The sequence below is a fragment of the Aythya fuligula genome, chromosome Z (genome assembly GCF_009819795.1).
Source record: "Aythya fuligula isolate bAytFul2 chromosome Z, bAytFul2.pri, whole genome shotgun sequence".
NCBI lineage: Eukaryota > Metazoa > Chordata > Aves > Anseriformes > Anatidae > Aythya > Aythya fuligula.
Window position 1 is genome coordinate 81,782,683 of NC_045593.1, and position 19,563 is coordinate 81,802,245.

General features: G+C 35.2%; 1 protein-coding gene across 1 annotated transcript in view; it reads left to right on the plus strand.

Annotated features, from left to right (window-relative positions):
- ADGRV1 (adhesion G protein-coupled receptor V1) overlaps positions 1 to 19,563 on the plus strand; it is a 286,177-nt gene that overhangs the window by 12,417 nt on the left and 254,197 nt on the right. Inside the window, exons 3-11 of the mRNA XM_032206748.1 lie at positions 2,112 to 2,261; positions 3,367 to 3,462; positions 4,602 to 4,706; positions 6,150 to 6,263; positions 8,681 to 9,246; positions 10,457 to 10,727; positions 11,509 to 11,838; positions 14,924 to 15,100; positions 15,579 to 15,802. Of these exons, the coding sequence (XP_032062639.1) occupies positions 2,112 to 2,261; positions 3,367 to 3,462; positions 4,602 to 4,706; positions 6,150 to 6,263; positions 8,681 to 9,246; positions 10,457 to 10,727; positions 11,509 to 11,838; positions 14,924 to 15,100; positions 15,579 to 15,802 (2,033 nt within the window). The remainder of the gene's footprint in view (positions 1 to 2,111; positions 2,262 to 3,366; positions 3,463 to 4,601; positions 4,707 to 6,149; positions 6,264 to 8,680; positions 9,247 to 10,456; positions 10,728 to 11,508; positions 11,839 to 14,923; positions 15,101 to 15,578; positions 15,803 to 19,563) is intronic.

Consider the following 19,563-nt stretch of genomic DNA (forward strand, 5'->3'; position numbering starts at 1 on the left):
TGGCCCCCTTCCAACTCAGGATATTCCATGATTCTATGGTTTGGATAAGCCAAACCCAGTTTCTGTAACTGAGCAAATTCCTTTTGTCAGTGTCAGTGGTGTCAAGAAAATGGTTTAAACATTTCTTGAAGGAGCCAGCTCAAGCGGCTCAGGACAAAGTTTGGTTTTGATGCTAGCTGTGCATTCATAATGAAAATGCATCTATTTAATGACTTCTTATTTTCAAGATTACTCTAGAACCTGCAGTTTAGAACCTTCTCCCATGGAGCCAGGCTGAGGGAGCTGGGGTTGTTCAGCTTGGAGAGGAGAAGGTCCCCGGGAGACCTCACAGCAGCCAGCCAGTGCCTAAAGGGAGCTGCAGGAAAGCTGGGGAGGGACTCTGTGTCAGGGGGTGTAGGGATAGGGCAAGGGGAATGGCTTTAAACCCAAAAAAGATAGGTTTAGATCAGATACAGGGAGGAAATTCTTCCCTCAGAGGGTGGTGAGGCCCAGGCCCAGGCTGCCCAGAGGAGCTGTGGCTGCCCCATCCCTGGCAGTGCCCAAGGCCAGGCTGGATGGGGCTGGGGGCAGCCTGGGCTGGGGGGAGGTGTCCCTGCCCTGGGCTGGGGGATTGGTTTTAAGGTCCCTTCCAAGCCAAACTATTCTGTTATTCTGTGATTTTAGGATTTTAATAGCTACTCCACTTTTTGAGTCCGTTCTTTGAGAGGTCAGTTACTATTTTTACATCATTGATTTTATCTTTTCATCATTGATTTTATCTTTTAGCTGTTAATAACCATGATTTCAATTGTACTCCATTTAAATGATTAAACCCTTCAGAGTGTGTTAAACTGTATGTGTATGGAGTAAGATGTTATTGGGTGTGAATAAGGACAACACAGCAGAGTAGCAGAGATGTACTGCTCATGATTTGTTTTAGTGGGTAGGCAAAAGAAACTGAGTATCTATACTGTGATACAGTTTATTCTCAAAATACGTATCTTAAAAATCACGATGAATAGAAATTGATCTGCAGGGATTTAAGAGTTTATTAACATCTAAGGAGGAAACCTTGAGAAAATGTGATTTTAGTTTGAAAGTAGTGTTATATGTTGGCATAACAAACAGAGTAACTTAGTTTTTGTATTAGACCTGATCTCCTTTAGAAAAAAAAATACAATCCATTTTCATAAAAGTCTTTTGGTAGGTCTAGCGTTGGTTCAGATACTTAAAAAATACAGTCGCCAAAATGTCCAATGAGAGGTGACAGACACAAAAATATCAACTATACTTTGTTGCCTCTTCATTGAAATTCTAATTTCATTATTCTCAAAAAAAGAATAGCTTTTTTTTCACAGTGGTCTGTGCAAACTGTCAGTGCCTATAAGGGTGGTAGTTTAAGGTGTAGCAGCCATGGGGATGTTTTTGAAATGACGTACTGAATGCATTGGAGAATTTGGCAGTTCATCAGGTCACAGTCAAGAAAATCTTGCAAAAACAGGTAAATGCCAGGACTATGCCATTTAATCTCAGCTTCAAACTGTAAAATTAGCCTACAGATTTTGCCAGTCTTGACACCACTGGCTCTGCAATCCGTCCTATAAGCACTTTACTTAATATTTGATTTGGTGCACTTTTCCTTTGTTGAATGATGTGAAAGCAGAGCTTTACATTTTAAAATTCAGCTTGCCCATCTTTGGCAATCTAAACATTAATCTAGGTTAAACTAAACTTATTCTAGTCCCTAGAGAGAGAGAGGTAGGCAGAGGACAGTTTCACTTTAGGGCAAGTGTAATTCAGGTGAGTTAATACATGGTGTGCAGCTCTGTGCTCAGAACAATCTTTTAATTAAAAACTGGTCATATGGTACATTAAGCAAAAGATAACCAGTTTTAAGGAACCACGTCATAAGTGGTTCTGAATGAAGTGTTGTTATTTCTGGTTACTTAGTATGGATACAAGAGGCTATTATTTGTACTTTCTGTCTATAAATAAACTATATAATAGCAGGGTAAACAGTGGGAGGAATCATGTGCATGGAAAAATGCATGAAATCCATATAATTAGTCCAGAATAATATTAAAGAAGATTGTAGGTGAAGAAGATGTCACTCACTTGTGTATTTATTGTAGCTTTATGGAGAAGATACAGGAGACTTTTTTGACACATATGCAGCTGCATTTATACCTGATACAGAAACAAACCGAACAGTGTATATATCTGTCTGTGATGATGACCTTCCGGAGGCTGATGAGACATTCACATTTTACTTGACATTACCAGTAAGTCTAAGTTTTTCAATTTATCCCTTTGGCCAGAAAATGCTATGTAATCTGACAGAAATGAATGGTATTCTGTAGAACTCTGTGCAGTCATGCTTGTGGGTCTGAGTCTTAATAGGTAAGAACTAAAATTTGGAGACTAGCCAGGATGGTTCTTTTGCTCCTTTTAAGAAAGTTTTGTTGTTCCTGTGGGAGTCTATGTGATGTTGCTGTGCAGTATAGACATATTCTGAAACTTCAGCAAGCACTGCATTCAGTTGTGGGTATCTGAAGGCATTATGCTAGAGTGCCAAGGAATTAGACTGTGAAAGGTCAACCTTTCCTGTTTTCCTACACACTGCACCTACAAGAAAGGGTAGAAGTAGCAAAAAAAGCAGAATGATTTCCAGTCCTGCAGAGGGTAAACAAGACTTCCCTTTGAACAACCAATTTTTAAAAAACACATTGATAAATCTGTGCATATGGTTCCATCTCATGGGATTCATTCTATGAGGAGCTCACAAAAAAATTTATTTTATATTTTTTTTTAAGGTAGCAGTTCATGACTAATTTTGAAATCAGTTCTGTAAATTAAAAAAATCATGCTTTTTATACATTTCAGGAAATGTTGGCAGTGAGTGTAGAAGTCTATATTTTTCCTTCTTTTGACATGTAAATGTAGTAGCTCATTTTTACAACACTGTAAATAATGTTTCCTCTAGTTGATAACTCAGTACACAAAATAGCTTCAAAGTTTCAGTTTTATACAAGTGCTAGGAAAAAAAAAAAAAAAAAAGAAAGAAAAGAAAAAAGAATAATTTTTGAGTTCTTGGCAGAGCTACGTGCTTCAAACCTGGTTCCCTATTCCTAATAGATTGCCAAACTGCAAGTAATCCTTCGAAAGGTTTGTTTCATGCACTTTGCTGTTGACCATATAGAATATACTTCCTAAATGAGGAAGAATTATTTTGCTGCATTCTGTTGCTTTAAATAAATTTTACTGTAATATTTAATAAAAAGACATACAATTTTCAGAGAATAATATTTAAAACAGTAAAATCAAGATGTTTTTATTTTTGCCTATATTTACCATATTTAATATCTTATTTTGTTTTGTTAATTTTAGAAACCATCTGCAAAGATGAAGCTTGGCTCACCCAAGTCTGTCACTGTAACAATCTTATCAAATGACAATGCTTTTGGAATAATTTCTTTTAACATGGTATGGCTTTTTATATGGTATATATGAAAATTTTAGAAAGCATAAAGGTGAAATTTTCAAAGATGCTGGTTAGTTATTCAACTGAATCCCTTGAAAACTGATTCTGAGTTACATATTTTAAAATGTCTCTAGAGGTAATTCATACATATGTATGTAATTCATGCATATATACAGCTTTAATACTACTGTATGCTTTTAGGTATTGAGAAATAGCCTGAGAGCCTCGCACTTGGATGGATATCAATGTTGCTCATCTTAAAGATAAAACTTACTTAAAGTTTTTCAGTCTCACTGCCCCTCATCTATAAGTCAAGATCTAAATATAGTAGGGAAGACACTGAGGAATAATACCCTAGGAAAGTTAAAGGTAAAAAATGTGATTTGAAAATCTTGAGAATATATACATTTTACCATCAGTAGTGAGCCTTATTATACTTGACTGACAAGCTGAGGGAACATTGTCATAATATATGCATTTTATAACACCCTCTGGGATAAGATGCTGTTGTTACTCTAGCAGATGCTATTTGCAATAATACAGAGGTTGTATTAGTAGAACGAGTAGCTATGCCTTATTGACAGCATTCTGACAACATAATTTTGTTTAGGACTTCCCTGAAAAAACGTAAGAACATAAGAAAATTTTAGAGTCACAGTACTAAGCCAAGCTGCTCCTGGGATTAGTGGATATCTTCAAAATCTGTCTCCTACAATAGTCTAAAAAAGTGACCAATGACCTAAATGATTGTCCTGAGTACATTTATAGCTAGCTATCTAATAAATGACTTCATGATGCTGAAAACCTATTTTTAATGGGTGTAGGAGCTCCTAAAAATACCAGTGATAATATGCGAGGGCTTTGTGTATGTTGACTATGTTCATTTACAGAAATAAACAAACAAACAACAACAACAAAACCCACACAAATTGCATTACGTGATAATTTTTTATTTGAAATCTTTCAAGGTTTTTATTAGCTGAACTAATTGGTTGCTAGGAAATTTATGCCATCGGTGGACTGGTTTGCAGATTGGATTAACTTGTCTGTGGGAGTTTGGTATTTCTATGGTAACAGTTTCTTCATTCTGCTGTGATATTTGATCTGTGTCTGATTGTCCGTTCCTTTTCTTCCTCATTAGTCTGCCTTAATCACAGTGAATGAGCCCAGGGGCAGAAATGAATTTGTACCGCTCACTCTAATTAGAGAGAGGGGAACCTATGGGACGGTCATCATAACTTTTGAGGTGAGTTTATCCAAAAGACTTCATACCGTAGCCTGCTGGCTTAATCTGAGAGGTTGTAATCATAATTTATTGAAGTGTTTGCAAAAGAGGGAGAAGGACAAAATACCTACATAAACATTAGGTAGATCTGTTTCATAAAATGGATTCATATTAACTGTCATATAGAAAATACTGTAATTATCTGACTGTTTAATTGACTGTATAAGAGGTACTAGAGAAAACAGAGTATTTTCTGTCATTTAGAGAGAGAGGTATGTGAGGCAACATCAGTATGTATTACTAGAAAATAATGCATATTAAGTATATAAGAAATGTCTTATCTAAATTTAAAAAAGAATTTATTTATTTTACATACAAATATTCAAGTGAGTCTTTAATGATTATCCCAACTTTCTACTGTGAGTGCTCAGGATTTGGTGAATTTCTGTATAATCATATAATCTATATATGTATAATCTATAATCTATGTATAATCTATAATCATCTGTGTCTTGATCTCTATCTTGAATTCCGTGTAACTAAAGCTTTCAAAATAATTAATCATGGTGAATACTTATCCTGTTATTTACGTATGTGATTTGAATGTGATGCAATTACTGCCTTCGTTGATTACTTTTTCTTATGTAGTTCAGATTCTATTAGTTACTTTAAAATTATATATAAAATCTTTCCTATAGATATTTCTGTACTAGTTGCCTGTTAAGGAAGGGTAAGGCCTTTACTAGACCTCAAAGCTTTAATCTAGAAAAGCTTTGCACTGGATTTTATTAATACTAAATGTAGCATGAACAGTTAAAGTACTGAATATGATTCTCTGTGCATTTTCCTTTTTTTTTTTTTTTTTGCAAATGTGTTTGTTCTAAGGTACAGTAAATTTTATCTGGACAATTAATTAGGTCTATCTGACAGCATTATATATGTATGTTGAAAAATAATTTACAAAATGTTCTCAAAACAAAATATCCCGTATGACCTTTAAGAGGCTTTGTAGTATTTTGAGTTTCACTGCTAAATTTAGTATCTTTAATATCACAAGTCAAGATCGAAGGGACACAAAACCAGTAAGTACTATTACTTTGTCTTGGAATTTATTATGAAATACTATTGATTCAAACTGAATTTGCATGAATATCCTTTCTGTAATATGAAAGGGTCAGTTATGCATCAGAAAAATAATAAAGAGCCCCCATAGGCCTATATGGAAGTAGTTTTCTTCCTCTTATTCTGGAAATACAGAATTTCTTCGGAGTGGTTGTTCTGACTTACACTGTCTGCCAGAAAAGAGCAGATTTTCACAACTGAATGTTCATGTTTGTAAGTTGGAGATGGCTGAACAGATAGTCATTTGTTATGCAAGTCACACTGCATATTGGTTATTGTACTTGCACTGGATTTGTATTCCAGATTTATATACTTCTTATCAGACAAATCAATTCTTTGCAGATAAAAGATGGTCCAAACCCAGCTGAAGAAGACCTTAGTCCAGCTAAGGGAAATATTACATTCACACCTGGGAGATCGATGCTGATTTATAATTTAACAGTGCTTGATGATCAGGTAGGAACAAGGCTTCATCTTAGGCTTTGATATGTAGAAGGTTAACTGCAGTTCTGGAAAGACTTAGAGTAATAAGTTACAAAAAGCCTTGGCTTAAATAAGGTTAAAAGCAGTTCTATTTAATGAAGTGATGTTAAATTTTGGCTGTCTGGTCTATTATTTTTGCTCTTTCTAATGCTCCATCCTTAGTTCTGATCAGTGAATATTTTTAGTTTATGAACATGTCCTGGCTGAGGAGACACGTTATCTTTGTCACTAAAGAAAGAATACGACAGATTGAATATTCACAGGGAAAAGACAGATTGAAAAAGATTTATAGTTTTTTGTTTGTTTGTTTTCAGATATGTTTAGGGTAGAAACATATTTGAAAAAATCCTTCTAAGAATACATAAGATTCCTGAAACAAACATGCAATCTTGTGAAAAGCATGAATACTAGGTGATAATTAACATTTTTCTGTTCTCAGATTGGCCAATTAAAAAACAAACAAACAAACAAAAAACACATAACAACTCATAGGTTGTGAGGCTTTCTTTTTTTTCTCTGAGTAAAGAAAACATTCTTCTAATTTGCAACTTGTGATTTTCCTTTTTTCATACCCACACTTTTCTTTTGTGTCTTTCTTCTCCTTTATAATGAGCTTAAGAGGGAAAACAGGGACATCAAAATAATACAATACAAAACAACTTAATGATAAATTAATTAGAAAAAAATAATGGTGAAATGTGTCTGTTTCAGAAGTGAGCACAGAACTGTAAAGCGGCTTGTTTCCTTTTTACTGTTAATTATAAAAAATGTCCTTCCACATTTCTACTGATACTCTAGTGTTAAGATGCTGTGCCAACCTGGGGTGCTGAAGTGTGGAAACATCTCTTTCCGATTCAATGTAATATTTCAGTGACTTTCACACAGAAATAAATTGTTAGTGTCTTTTCTCTTGGGAGGATGTGATTTTATTTATTTTTATTCTGACAAACGCCCTCAAACTTCTAAAAACTTGATCTGTATTTGGTATGTCTAGTCAATCTTCCCACTCTGCGAAAGTCTTTCACAAGTGTTTGTGAAAGATGAATTTTGCACAAAAACTTTTATTGATGATGATGATGATGGACTTCACAAGAATCCAGCATTACTGTCAGAACTGAATTTGAGCTTTTAGGATCTGAGTTAGGGAAAACAATGAAAAAAGTGTTTTTCAGAATTGGGCAGCCTTACAGAAGGTAGGGGACTGTAGTTCTGATTTTCACAGCTCTGCATTTATAGTACTTTTCCTGTGCACATTTCCTTTTTGAGTAGAATGGCAACTTTGTTTAAGAGAAAATTAAAGAGGCAAGGCAGCACTGGAAATCATTTATACTATTATATTTGAAGTTTGACTCGTGTATTTATCGGTCAATCATGATGCAATTGAAAGCTCCAAAATGCCTTATTTATGTAGGATACTAAGATTTTATCTGCAACTAAAATGGCATGTACATTCTGACTGTCAAATGCATATTTTTATAGTGCAAATATGAACTAGTATTTGAACACAGTATATTTGAACTAGTGAACTAAAATAAGCGTAAGTTAATATCAATTTTAATAAGATAAAATAGGAAATAGTAGTGTAGGAGAGAGGTGACCGAGAACTTGCAAATCTCACGTTGGAAAAAAAACACAACCTGTATCAGTCAAAAATATTATGCAAGTTTAAGTGCCGCAAGTCAAACAAAGGACAAAATTGGCCTCAGCTACAAAGACAGCTGCATGCATACCGTTTTTTGCCCTGAAACAGGATCTAAGGGTGGCCAATTAACAAATGAGTGTCAAAGAGAAGAAATATTGGACCACAGGGAATTCTGAACTTTTTTTGCTCAGTAAACAGAACTACATGGAAAGGATTCATCAGCCTTATAACAAAGCAATGCCATTAGTAACACATAAGCAATTTTGTTGTGGAATTTCTCTCAGCAGCAAATAACAAAAGGACCAAGGTAGGTTGTGTTCATACGTTGTTCCTCTGTTCTTTCAGGCATGCATAGATGTAAAACTGTGTTAACATCAGCAAATCAAGATGTCAGACTAAATAACTGGCAGACACACTTGTTTCCAAGCAGAGCAACTTCCACAAGTTGGGTTTGGATCTCCTCACACTCTCTAGTTGGAAAGATACAGAAAGATATTTTTCTTTTCCCACATTTTTGTATTTCCAGAGCATAGAAGTATGTCTTAGAAAATGGAAACATTCAGTTTTGAGAAGGGATTTTCAAAGTTGCAAGCGAGTTTCTTTTTGCCTGTTTATATTAATATGAAAAAGGTTGTAATGTTTACATTATTTCCCTTTTTTGCGAAATATATGAAACATATTTCTAAGTAAGTGTTCTGCATATATTTGAAATGGGACTTACACCCTGTTGCAATTATTATTTTTCCAGATACCTGAAAATGATGAATTGTTTGTTGTTCATCTAAGGAGTGTGGAGGGAGGGGCTGAAATCAATACCACAAGGAATTCAGTTCAGATTAATATTAAGAAAAATGACAGCCCTGTGCGATTTGCTCAGAGCACTTACATGGTGCCTGAGGAAGTTGATGTGCTCACAGTTCAAGTGGTTCGTGGTAAGGATGACAGCGGAAAATTAATTGGACCTGATGAATGTGAAGTCTCTGTCAGTTACACCATCATAACTGGGAATTCAACAGCACATGCACAGCTCAATTTAGACTTCCTAGATCTTCAGCCAAATACAACTATTGTCTTCCCACCTCTAGTTCATGAAGTATATATGAAATTCAAGATCCTTGACGATGCCATACCAGAAATTGCTGAGACTTTCCAAATTATGCTCCTAAAGGACACGTTACAGGGAGATGCTATTTTGGTTAATCCATCTGTTGTTCACGTCACCATCCAACCAAATGATAAACCCTACGGAGTGCTTTCAATCAACAGTATCCTGTTTGCTCAAACTGTTATCATTGATGAAGACCAAATTTCAAGGTACTACAGACCTTCAAACAGTATCTCGTCATGTTAAGGGATTTGTTTGGCACTGTAAAGCATTCTTAGGATTTCACTGACAGTAATTATAAAATCACTACTGAAAAATTAATATAGAAATCACCTAACATGTAATTATTATAAACTATATATAATTTTCAAGGCAGAAAATGTCTAATTATGCAAAAGTATTTTAATATTTATGAACTATATATAAGAACTGTAAATATTTAATGACATCATCAAAATACTGAAAAACCTGTAATCTAAAAGATGGAAGTTGTGATGCTGCCACACACCCGTTCATACAAGTGGAAAATATATTTCAGGGTTTCTTTCCCAGTAAATCTTTGTCTATACTGTATATTAGTCAGTCTCTGGTTAAAAAATGGTGGTGAGTGTCTCCTGTGAAGTACTGAATACCCATAGACTTCCAAATAAGTTAAATATATGTAATTTTACAGATAAATTAAAAACAAATCTCCACACAAATCTTTACAGGCAGGACCGATATCTATACAATATTTCCAGTTTCAGTAAAAATGTCCACTGCTAGCTAGTGATGGTGGGTCATTCCCAGAGAAAGAGGTAACGTATCAGCCTATGATTTTATGAACAAATTCTAGTATGTAGAGCCTAGCACTTCAATATTCACTTTTTTTTTTCTTTTTTTTTTTTTTTTTTTCTTACACACAGATACAGGAAACATGACATTTCCATAGTCACAAAGATTGATAAATTGCATTTCAGTACATAGGCAAATAGTTGAGTCACCTTATGTTAAATAAAATAATTATTTAATCACTCACACCTGATAATTATATTTTGATATAGTCCATAAAACAGTGTAGAAATTTAGTTGAGAAAAAGGTTTCTGAAATTTAACATCTTTCCTGAGAAAAAATGTAAACATGCCAAGTTTCCTCTTCATAGTATCTTTCTTACTGTAAACAAAATAAATTCTGACTAATGTCTTTAGATATATTATTCATGTCTTTAGGTATATTATCGCATGAATAAGCAACCTGAGAAAATTCTACTTGTGTTGTATGATTTCACAAATTTTAAGTCCTGACTCAGGTGTCAGTAGCAGCAGTTAATATTGATTCCACTGAAGTCAGTATAAATCTTCCAGGGAACAAATAACTAAGTAAACCGATATTAATTATAATTGCACGTTACAGATTTCTGTTTTCACTCAAAACCATAGGTTTGAAGAGATCACAATCGTAAGAAATGGTGGAACACATGGAAATGTTTCTGTGACCTGGGTCATAACTCGGAATAGCAGTGATCCCTCACCTGTGACTGCAGACCTTGTTCCAGAGAGAGGGGAGATACATTTTGATCAAGGACAGATGCTGGTCACGCTGTCTCTGACCGTTATTGATGATAACATACCAGAAGAAGCAGAGCCCTATCTTCTGAAGCTCTTAGCTCATACAATACAGGGAGGCGCAGAAGTCAGTGAACCATCTGAGGTAAGTTTGATTTCAGAACTTGTTTTGAGGAGGTTATAATAATTAGGGACTTCACCAGTTATGTTGGATTGGCTAAACTGAAGTAGTTGCCCTTGAATTTAAGTGAAGCAAGCTGATGTATTCTAAGTGTAAGGAGCCACATCTGAAGTCTTTGGCTTAACATATTATTCAAGGCCAGACCTATTTAATGCAGTAGCATTTAGCTTAGCATATTCCCATCATAAATATCACTGCATAAACGCTGTCTGGATTGGTTGCTTGCTAAGAGAAGGTTGAGCATTTATTTTCACTTGCTTATTTGCTGTAGATACTGGAATGTTTTACACAGAGTAACAGCTTCAAGAGGATGGCTTAGTGATTAAGATTAACCTCTGAACTGTTAAATAAGGGGTAATTAGCATTACTGACAATTTTGTGACTCAGTTCCCTACATTGCTTTTTGAATTGTCGATTGAAATGAACTTGGTGAATTAAATGAATTTTTTCTTTTTTTTTTTTCAGTCTGAAATATATTAAAATTATTCACTTTGGCTGCTGAACCAAAAATCAGTTATTCAAAGCTCATTCTGACATAGATGAGGCATAGCAGGAAAGTTGCTGCTATCAGTGCTGTGCTGCTTGTGCACAAACAATACTTTGGGGCTGTCAATCTGATTTCTTTCTCGAGTGCCAATTCAGTAACGATAAAAATGTATGATGACAGTCAAGACATACTGTCATGAAAACTGTGGTGTATATTGACTGTAGCATTGAGTAAGTGATGCTGTTTTCTGTTTTGCAGCTTTTGTTTTACATTCAGGACAGTGATGATGTTTATGGCGTAATAAAGTTTTATCCTTTGGAGAGTCAGAAGATTGAAAGTAATCCAACGGGACGCTTTTTATCCTTGAGTTTTGTTCGGGAGAAAGGAACAGTTGGAGATGTGCAGTTGGTTTATACTGCACTGTATATCCCAGCTGGAGCTCTGGATCCTGAGAGAGCAAAAGATGGCATTCTGAACATGTCTAGAAACAGCATCCTCCTGTTTCCAGAAGGAAAAACACATCATACTTTGAGTATACCAATAAGAAACGATGCATTTCTTCAAAATGGTGCTCATTTCCTCATACAGGTATCTCAGTTTTGTGTGTTTGTTGTTTTTTTTTTTAAGCTTATTTAATATGAAGACTATGATTCAATAATTGATCCTTCCCCTTGACTGTAAATGACTATTCCTGTAAAAAAAAAAAAAAAAAAAAAAAGACAGCTTTCATAACTATGCCATAAAGTTTTATATTCCTAATCACTAGTAATTACACAAATTTTAAAAATAAGGAGGATTCAGGTATTAATCATGGAGTTTATCAAAATAAGATCAGTGTAGGCTGTTGCTTGCCCCTTGAAGCATGTTTCTGCTTGGCCTCTGACTTGGAACATGAAAAAAATAAGGTTCTTAAAATTAAATTACTGAAGCAGGAAAAATTTCAGAAATGACATGCAAGTAAATGTAACTTGGGCTTGATACAGGTCCTTCTCCAGCAGGTCACCCCCCAGCCTGTACTGATGCATGCGGTTGTTCCTTCCCAGGTGCAGGACTCTACACTTACTCTTGTTAAACCTCACCTGGTTTCTTCCTGCCCAGCTCTCCAGCCTGTCCCTGACAACTCCTACAATTCTGTGATACTGTGACCTTTGCTCTTCCAGCTGAACTATTCTAAGTCATAAATTAAAAAGGGTCAAATGTATATTATGTTGCGTCTATATATAAATTTGTTAGGAAAACTTACATTTTTTTTTCTAGTTTTCCCTGAGTAGTTTTCCTCACTTTTTTTTTTCTATCTGAATTTGTAAAAGATAACTTTTATCATTGTTGAAGGTGTTGGTGTTATATCCATGAATTTCAAATTTGCCAGGTTTTGTGTTTTCCTTATAGTCTACCAAAGATGTTGTAAGCACTTCTAAGACCTTTGAAAGATTTCCTCCCTCCATATCCTTCTCCCTACATTCTCTTAAAGGAGGAATTTTTTTTTTTTTTTGCCAGAGTTATATTGTTTAACTAATATGCAATTTTATTTATTTATTTATGGCATTCACAGTTAGATTAGGAATTGCTTTCTGAAATACTAGAACACATTAATATGTTTTATGACTGCAAGCTGTCTGAGAGATCCTCAAAGTTCTTAAACGTCTAATTCCATGTATTCAACGTCTTTTTTTTTTTTTTTTTTTTTTTTTTTTTTGTCCTTTGACTATGGTCAAGACACACATATTGTAAATATTTCAGAATGTCCAGTCATTCCAAGCACTTCGCCTGGATTTTCAAACTGTAGATTCCAATGTGTTCATGTTTTTTTTTTTTTTTTTTTTTCCTGTACTTTCTCTATGAACCATAAATAAAATCTTATTTGTTTGAACAAATTAAATCAGAGGAGATTTCCAGTTCAAATAATTAATTTAGAAACTCATGCAGAAGGAAACACTGCTATTTATCACTGTGACAATCCTTCTGCATCGTGAATAAATGATAATCTCAGTGAAGATGTTTAGAATGAGTTGTATTTAGGCACAATAATGAATAGACTCAGGAATTGGCAGAGGAGAAGCAAATACAACTGTAGGATGAATAAAGGTTCAGGAGATAATGTGAGATACATTCCTTAGTGACACCTTCAAGTAAATAACATGCTGTAATCACAGATGCAGTTTTTGGTATAGCTAGGAAGATTAACTCTGAAAATTAAGCTCATAAACTACTAATTGCTATGGTTCAAATAACTACTTTTTTTTTTTTTCTCCTTGATTTGGTTCCTTTAAAAGGTACTAAAGGAAACACTGTAGAAAGAATAAAATCTCTGTTCTTTGTTGATTATTACTTTATCCCAAATGTACCAAAGCATACACTTTAAATCGTGCAAATTGTTTTGGCTGTGTAGTATTTCAGAAAGTTTACTGAGCTAACAACCATACAATGGTGCGCTTTCATCCTGTTAATTGCAGGATTGGGGCCTACGCTAGGAGAAAGCTCAGAAAAGAGGAGAAAAAAACAGTGCCATCATCTGTTCTTCAGACTCTTGATAACAAGTTGAATCTTCAGACTCTTGATAACAAGTTGAAATGGTTGAGAATCAGTTACTGAATACAGTATTTGTAAAACATTTCCATCTATCATCAGATAAATGTTCATGCATATTTCTGGGTGTTACTCAAGTAGTTGTGGAACAAAATATGATGCAGCCCACATATTTAACAGTTTTGTTTTAAGAACTGTAAGACTTTAAAAATCATCTTTTGAAATGGTGAACCATTATTACTATATGAATTTAAGAAAGGCCATTATTCTTCCCCCAGAAATAAAGCTTTACTGTACACCTGATAACTCCAAGAAAAAATGTCAGTGGGAGTTTATGCCCTAGTGAAATGTTCACAGAAATATATGCAAATCTGTTATGGATACATTTATTGTAATGATGCATGTAGACAAAATGACATGGCATAAGTAATATTTGAAGGAAATAATTAAACAGGCAAGTTCTGCTTTCCTTGGTATGTCACTACTGCTGCTGGGCTTAATGAGTGATGCTTCTCACTTAAAGAAAAGGTTAAAAAAATCTATTTGCTTTTAGTATCTATAATCTATCAGAAATGCAGTGATAGGTAAAATACAGTTTTGAAATACTGTACTGAATTTAGATTTTTAATGCAGCTCTGGTAGTTCTTAGATAGAGAATTCCTTAAAATTTTGCAGAGAGGAAAGAAAAGTGCATTATTCTTTGTCTGTTTGGCTGTAAATTATTATGACTTCAGTGATTTCCCTAGATTTTTATCAATGCAAGACACAAAAAATAATGTTAGACAATTGCCTATGCTGCTCATCAGTTACTGCTAATAGGTCTAGTAATGAATCAGCTGATCTGGAACAGACAGTCTCTCACTGGCTTGATCTGTGTTTAATTACATACACTAATATGATTTGTCTGGGAGGCATACCATTCTGCTGACAGCTCAACAATATCCACTTCATTTCTTTGACATGTCTACTTACAAATTTTTATAACAGCAGTTATAAAAATCAGTATGCAAATTCTTCCTATTAATAGAAGAATTTGCTCTGGAGATGTGTACTTCCTGCATATGGAAATTACTCTGAAATGTCAGAACTGTTCTGACTTGGTGCTGAGGCTTCTTATTTCTCAGTTTTCTCTTACTTTTTCCTACAGCTGGAAGGAGTTGAACTGGTGAATAGAATTCCTCTAGTCCCATCTGTGAGTCCTAGGTTAGGAGATATTCAAAATATTTCTCTGAGGATTACTCCAGATATTGCAAATGGAGAAATAGGCTTTATTAGCAATTTACCGATTATTCTTTCTGAACCAGAAGATTCCCCTGCTGCACTGGTAAGTAAGCCTTTTTATATCGTCCTTTGCTATGGAAAACTTATTTGGAGAAGGCGGAGTTTGCTGTATTCAGTGTAGCATTAACAATTAATGTGAGGAAAAGCCTTCCTCTAAGTTCTGCCTTATCCCAAATATTCTCTTCCTTAAATAATAATAGTAATAATAATGCTCTGAAATAATCTGTTATTAATTTCCAGAGAAGTGAGATTTGTTTTTTGTGTAAGCATCTAAAACCAGTTAGCCCTTGATGCTCACACAGAGCAAATGATACTGCAGTTAGTCTCTCTCACCAATTGTCATGTAAAGTAGGACTGACACAAATCCTGAATCAGATAGATCATTTCCCATTGTCAAATTAGAACTGGACAAACTTTTTTTTTTTTTTTGTAATTATTATTTATTCAAATAGTAATTTGCAAGGGAGTAATTGGTTTTGCATTTACTTTTGCAAGTCACAACAAATTAATGTGTTTCACAGGTTTCCATCGCATTGCATCGAGATGGGACTGATGGTCAAGCAACTGTGTTCTGGAGTTTGAAACCCTCCGGTCCCAACCAAAAGGCAGTAACACACGATGATATAAGTCCTTTTAACGGCTCTGTGGTTTTCTTATCTGGACAAAGTGATACTACAATTAACATCACCATTAAAGCTGATGATGTACCTGAAATGAACGAAACTGTGTTATTAACTCTGGACAGGTACTGTACCCTATTCTCTATTCATATGTATCAGCTGCAGTACTCAATTTATGTATAACAAATTAGCGCAGTGTTAATTACAAGTTATTACTTACATTGTGTTGATACGTGTCTGAAGAAATATTGGACCCTTGATTCTTTGGACCCTTTGAGTCTTTGACTGGAGATCAATGTAAGAAACCATTTTGCATTTATTATCCAATGACTTAATTGTTTATATTTTCATTAAAATTCTGTATACTATTCAGAAAGTTCTTTCAGTTTTGATCTTTTTTATAGCTCTTGGTTTTAACACTTTTTTTTTTTTTTTCAGGAAAATAATGTTTAGTGAGATAATGAGAAAATCTAAAGTGAGAACTAAAAAGCAATGCAGAACTTTTTCTATCAGAAAAACATTTATAACTTGGGTATCACTGTAGAATTAGACTAGCAGTTTGTTTGTTTGTTCTGCATGTTCAATATTCCTTGATAATTAGATATGTCTGTCAGCTCCTAGCCCCCAGAATATCCCAGTGTGACTATTATTGCAGTCTTCTGCTAATGAGTATGCAGTGGGGCTTCTGGAGCACAATGTTCTGGTCTGCCTTCTTATCTAGTTGAGGATTTTAGGATAACAGACTGTAAGGGCCCTCAGGTGATACCGTGATACTGATCTGCATATGAACATATTCAGAAAACTTAAATTAGTTTATAATCAGGAATTATGCAGAAGTAATTTTATTCTGTACAGGAAGTGTAGGCTAGCTCTTATATATCCATAACAGATACCCGCAGTGATTACACATTAGCAAACAATAGGCAAGAAGCTCCTCAAGCTGTTATTGACCACAAGAAGATCCCATTTCAGAAAACATGGTTTTTGAACATTGTTATGGTATACAAGGAAGATGTTACTCCTTTGCAGGATTGGCTTGCTTGATTAAAAGGTGGCTGGTTAATGCATGTAGCTCAGAACAAGTTATTTTATTCTACCTTGGCTACCATTACATTAAAAAGGCAATCTTTTTCAAAACAAAAACAGAGACAACTGCAAGCAGCTCTCTGCTTTTTTTCTTTTCTGTGGGTGAAACTGGTTTGTCTCAAGGAATTTTTTTAGAGTCTCTGGCACAAAGGGGGAAACTAGGATTAGAAATGATGTTTCAAGTTTTGAGTGTAAGGTGGCCAAGAATGCAGACTGGTATTGAGGTAAACAAGTAAGTAGATAGAAGTAAGCAGCATGAAAGATTAACTTTTTTGATTCATGTGTGTGAAAGTACAGATTTCTGCCATTTATCCTGAGTTACAGCTGTAGGCTGTACCTTGAAAATGGTGGCTGCAACAAGGATTGAACTGGCAGCTGAACAAACATAAGCAGTGTTCTGCTTTTGCTGTGTATGGTGCAAGCCATAGCTCTGTTGATCATGAAGTGGATGGTGAAAAGTGTGCCAAGAGTAAGCAGCTTTCCCACACTTGGCAGGGTCAGAGAGTGAAGCAAGGAACAGGTGGTCTGTCCTGGAAAAAGGAGCAAACAAGGAGGAGATAGAATTTGAACTTTTCTCTAGACTTGGGTAGCATCCTTCACTTCAACTAATTAGCAGAAGCCAAGAATGAAATGACTGCAGAGATCATCCTTTCACTACTAGACATGACTCTTCAAATTAGGGTTGAAGGATACTGGCAGGGTTATGTGTAAGCCCATGCTATTGCTGTCTGCCTGGTTGCTATTTTGTGGACAAACAGAAGATTTCAGTTTCCAAGGCTGGCAGCCAGCACCTCACAGCAGTAGTGAATGAGCACAAAAACAAAGATGCACTGTGCTGTAGATGTGCTTGTACTGTTCCATAAATTGTAGTGTAAGTCAGCGGGAAAAGAAAGCATGTAAGAACTTTAATGAAACTATAGACATAGACATATGTTCATAAGCATTCAATTGACTGAAATATTTAATAGCATGGGTAAAATAATCAAAATAATTAGTTCTAACAAGGATGTATTATTTACAGCTTAGTGATATTGTCAAGGCAGTTCAATTTTAAACAAGCTTTAAGTGCATCTATAACTATAATTTTTCCAAGCCATTAAAAACAATATTATCCTTTCTTGCTTTATGGTCTCTATCCTTAGACCATAGATAGTAAAACTAAGTCTGAATTTTGTCCACAAACTGGAGGTAAATGTATAACATGAAAAATAGGATTCCAAAGAAGACAGATGAGTAATGTTGAGTAATAAAGAGGCAAGAGAGTCTTGTTATCTGCTGAAGCTTCTTCATATTTTCTTTTTTTAGGAGCAGCTTCAGGTTGAATGCCTGCCCTATCTGAATAGGCCTGAATTGAGACCAAGCATAAATAAAAACAGATGTCTGTAGTGAAATCTATGTGAGAAAGAAAAGACCTTGGTCTTCTTGATGAATGTAGGTGGAACAGGCCATGGAAATTGTGTGTGTGCTTTGTGAGAGCATATATACATGTATATACTAGGGCTGTTCATTTTACCTGGTAAGCACAAACAGGAATCAGTTTTTTAAAAATCTGATTGCTGTTTTTTCCTCCTACACAACATAATCTCTCACTGGCAGTTATCAGCCCCTCAGTTAAGGTGCAGACAGCTATCAATTTGGCAACTGGCACAACCAGAGGGCCAGAACCTGCAGGGTATGTGAGCTGGGGACATGGCCTGTGTTTGTGCTCATGAGTGAGTGGTGGTGAGACTGAGAACTTGGAGACTTTGGGATCTGGGGATAAATCACTTTTATTTTGTGAAAGTGACAATCAACAAACAGACGACTGTTTAGGCAGTCCTTATGTTCCAACATTTCTTGAGTCTTGACTCATGGAAGTTAAGATGCCAGAACAGATCTATATGCATATGTTATGACATAAATCTCATTTACTACATATAATAAACCAAAGCAACATTATTTGGAGATTTTTATAGCTCTACTGATTTCAGTAATTGGATACGGATTTCCATAGGTTGAAATTCTGTCATCAGTTTATATAGAAAATGATGAGACCTGTGAGTTATAAAGTAATTTTTTAAAAATTACAGTTGTAAAATACAGACTTGACTATTTCACTGTGAAATATCTGGCAGATTTAAAAATTTTTGAGGTTTAAGGGGTTGCTACATGTCAAAAAGTTAGAAAAGCACAGAGGGGCCATTTAAAGCACTGCGTAGTGTCAATGGTCAGGGCTTAAGGGTTTATGTGTTGTGGGTTACTCACTGACATACTGCTTAATGGAGCTGGGATTTTCTCCTTACTTGGTAATTTCCTTTGGTTAGTGTCTGTTTTAAAACCATATCTATCTTACTTATGTAAATTTTCATAGAATCACAGAACAGCTTGGGTTGGAAGGGACCTTAAAGATTTCCAGTTGGAAACATGGCAGTTTCCAACCCCACTGCCATGGGCAGGGATACCACCCATTAGATCAGGTTGACCCACAGCCTTGTCCAACCTGGCCTGCAAAACCTCCAGGGATGCCTCAAGGGTTTGATCAGAATGTGTTTTAACGGGGAAAAAGTTATTTGAAAATAGTAGAACGTTGAAATGAATGCCCTGGACACCTACTGCTAGTTTTCATTACTTCTCAAAATAACAACAACATATCTTTCCTGCTATGACTCAGAAAAATTAAAGTAGCCTCAAAAAAATCAAATAAATGATGGATTATACCTGGAGAGAAGGTGTTTCCTCTGGTGAGAAGCACTGTGGAATGTCTGATGTGGCAAATCCTACTTTAATGCAGTTCTTTAGAGCTAGAGCCTGCCACTAATTA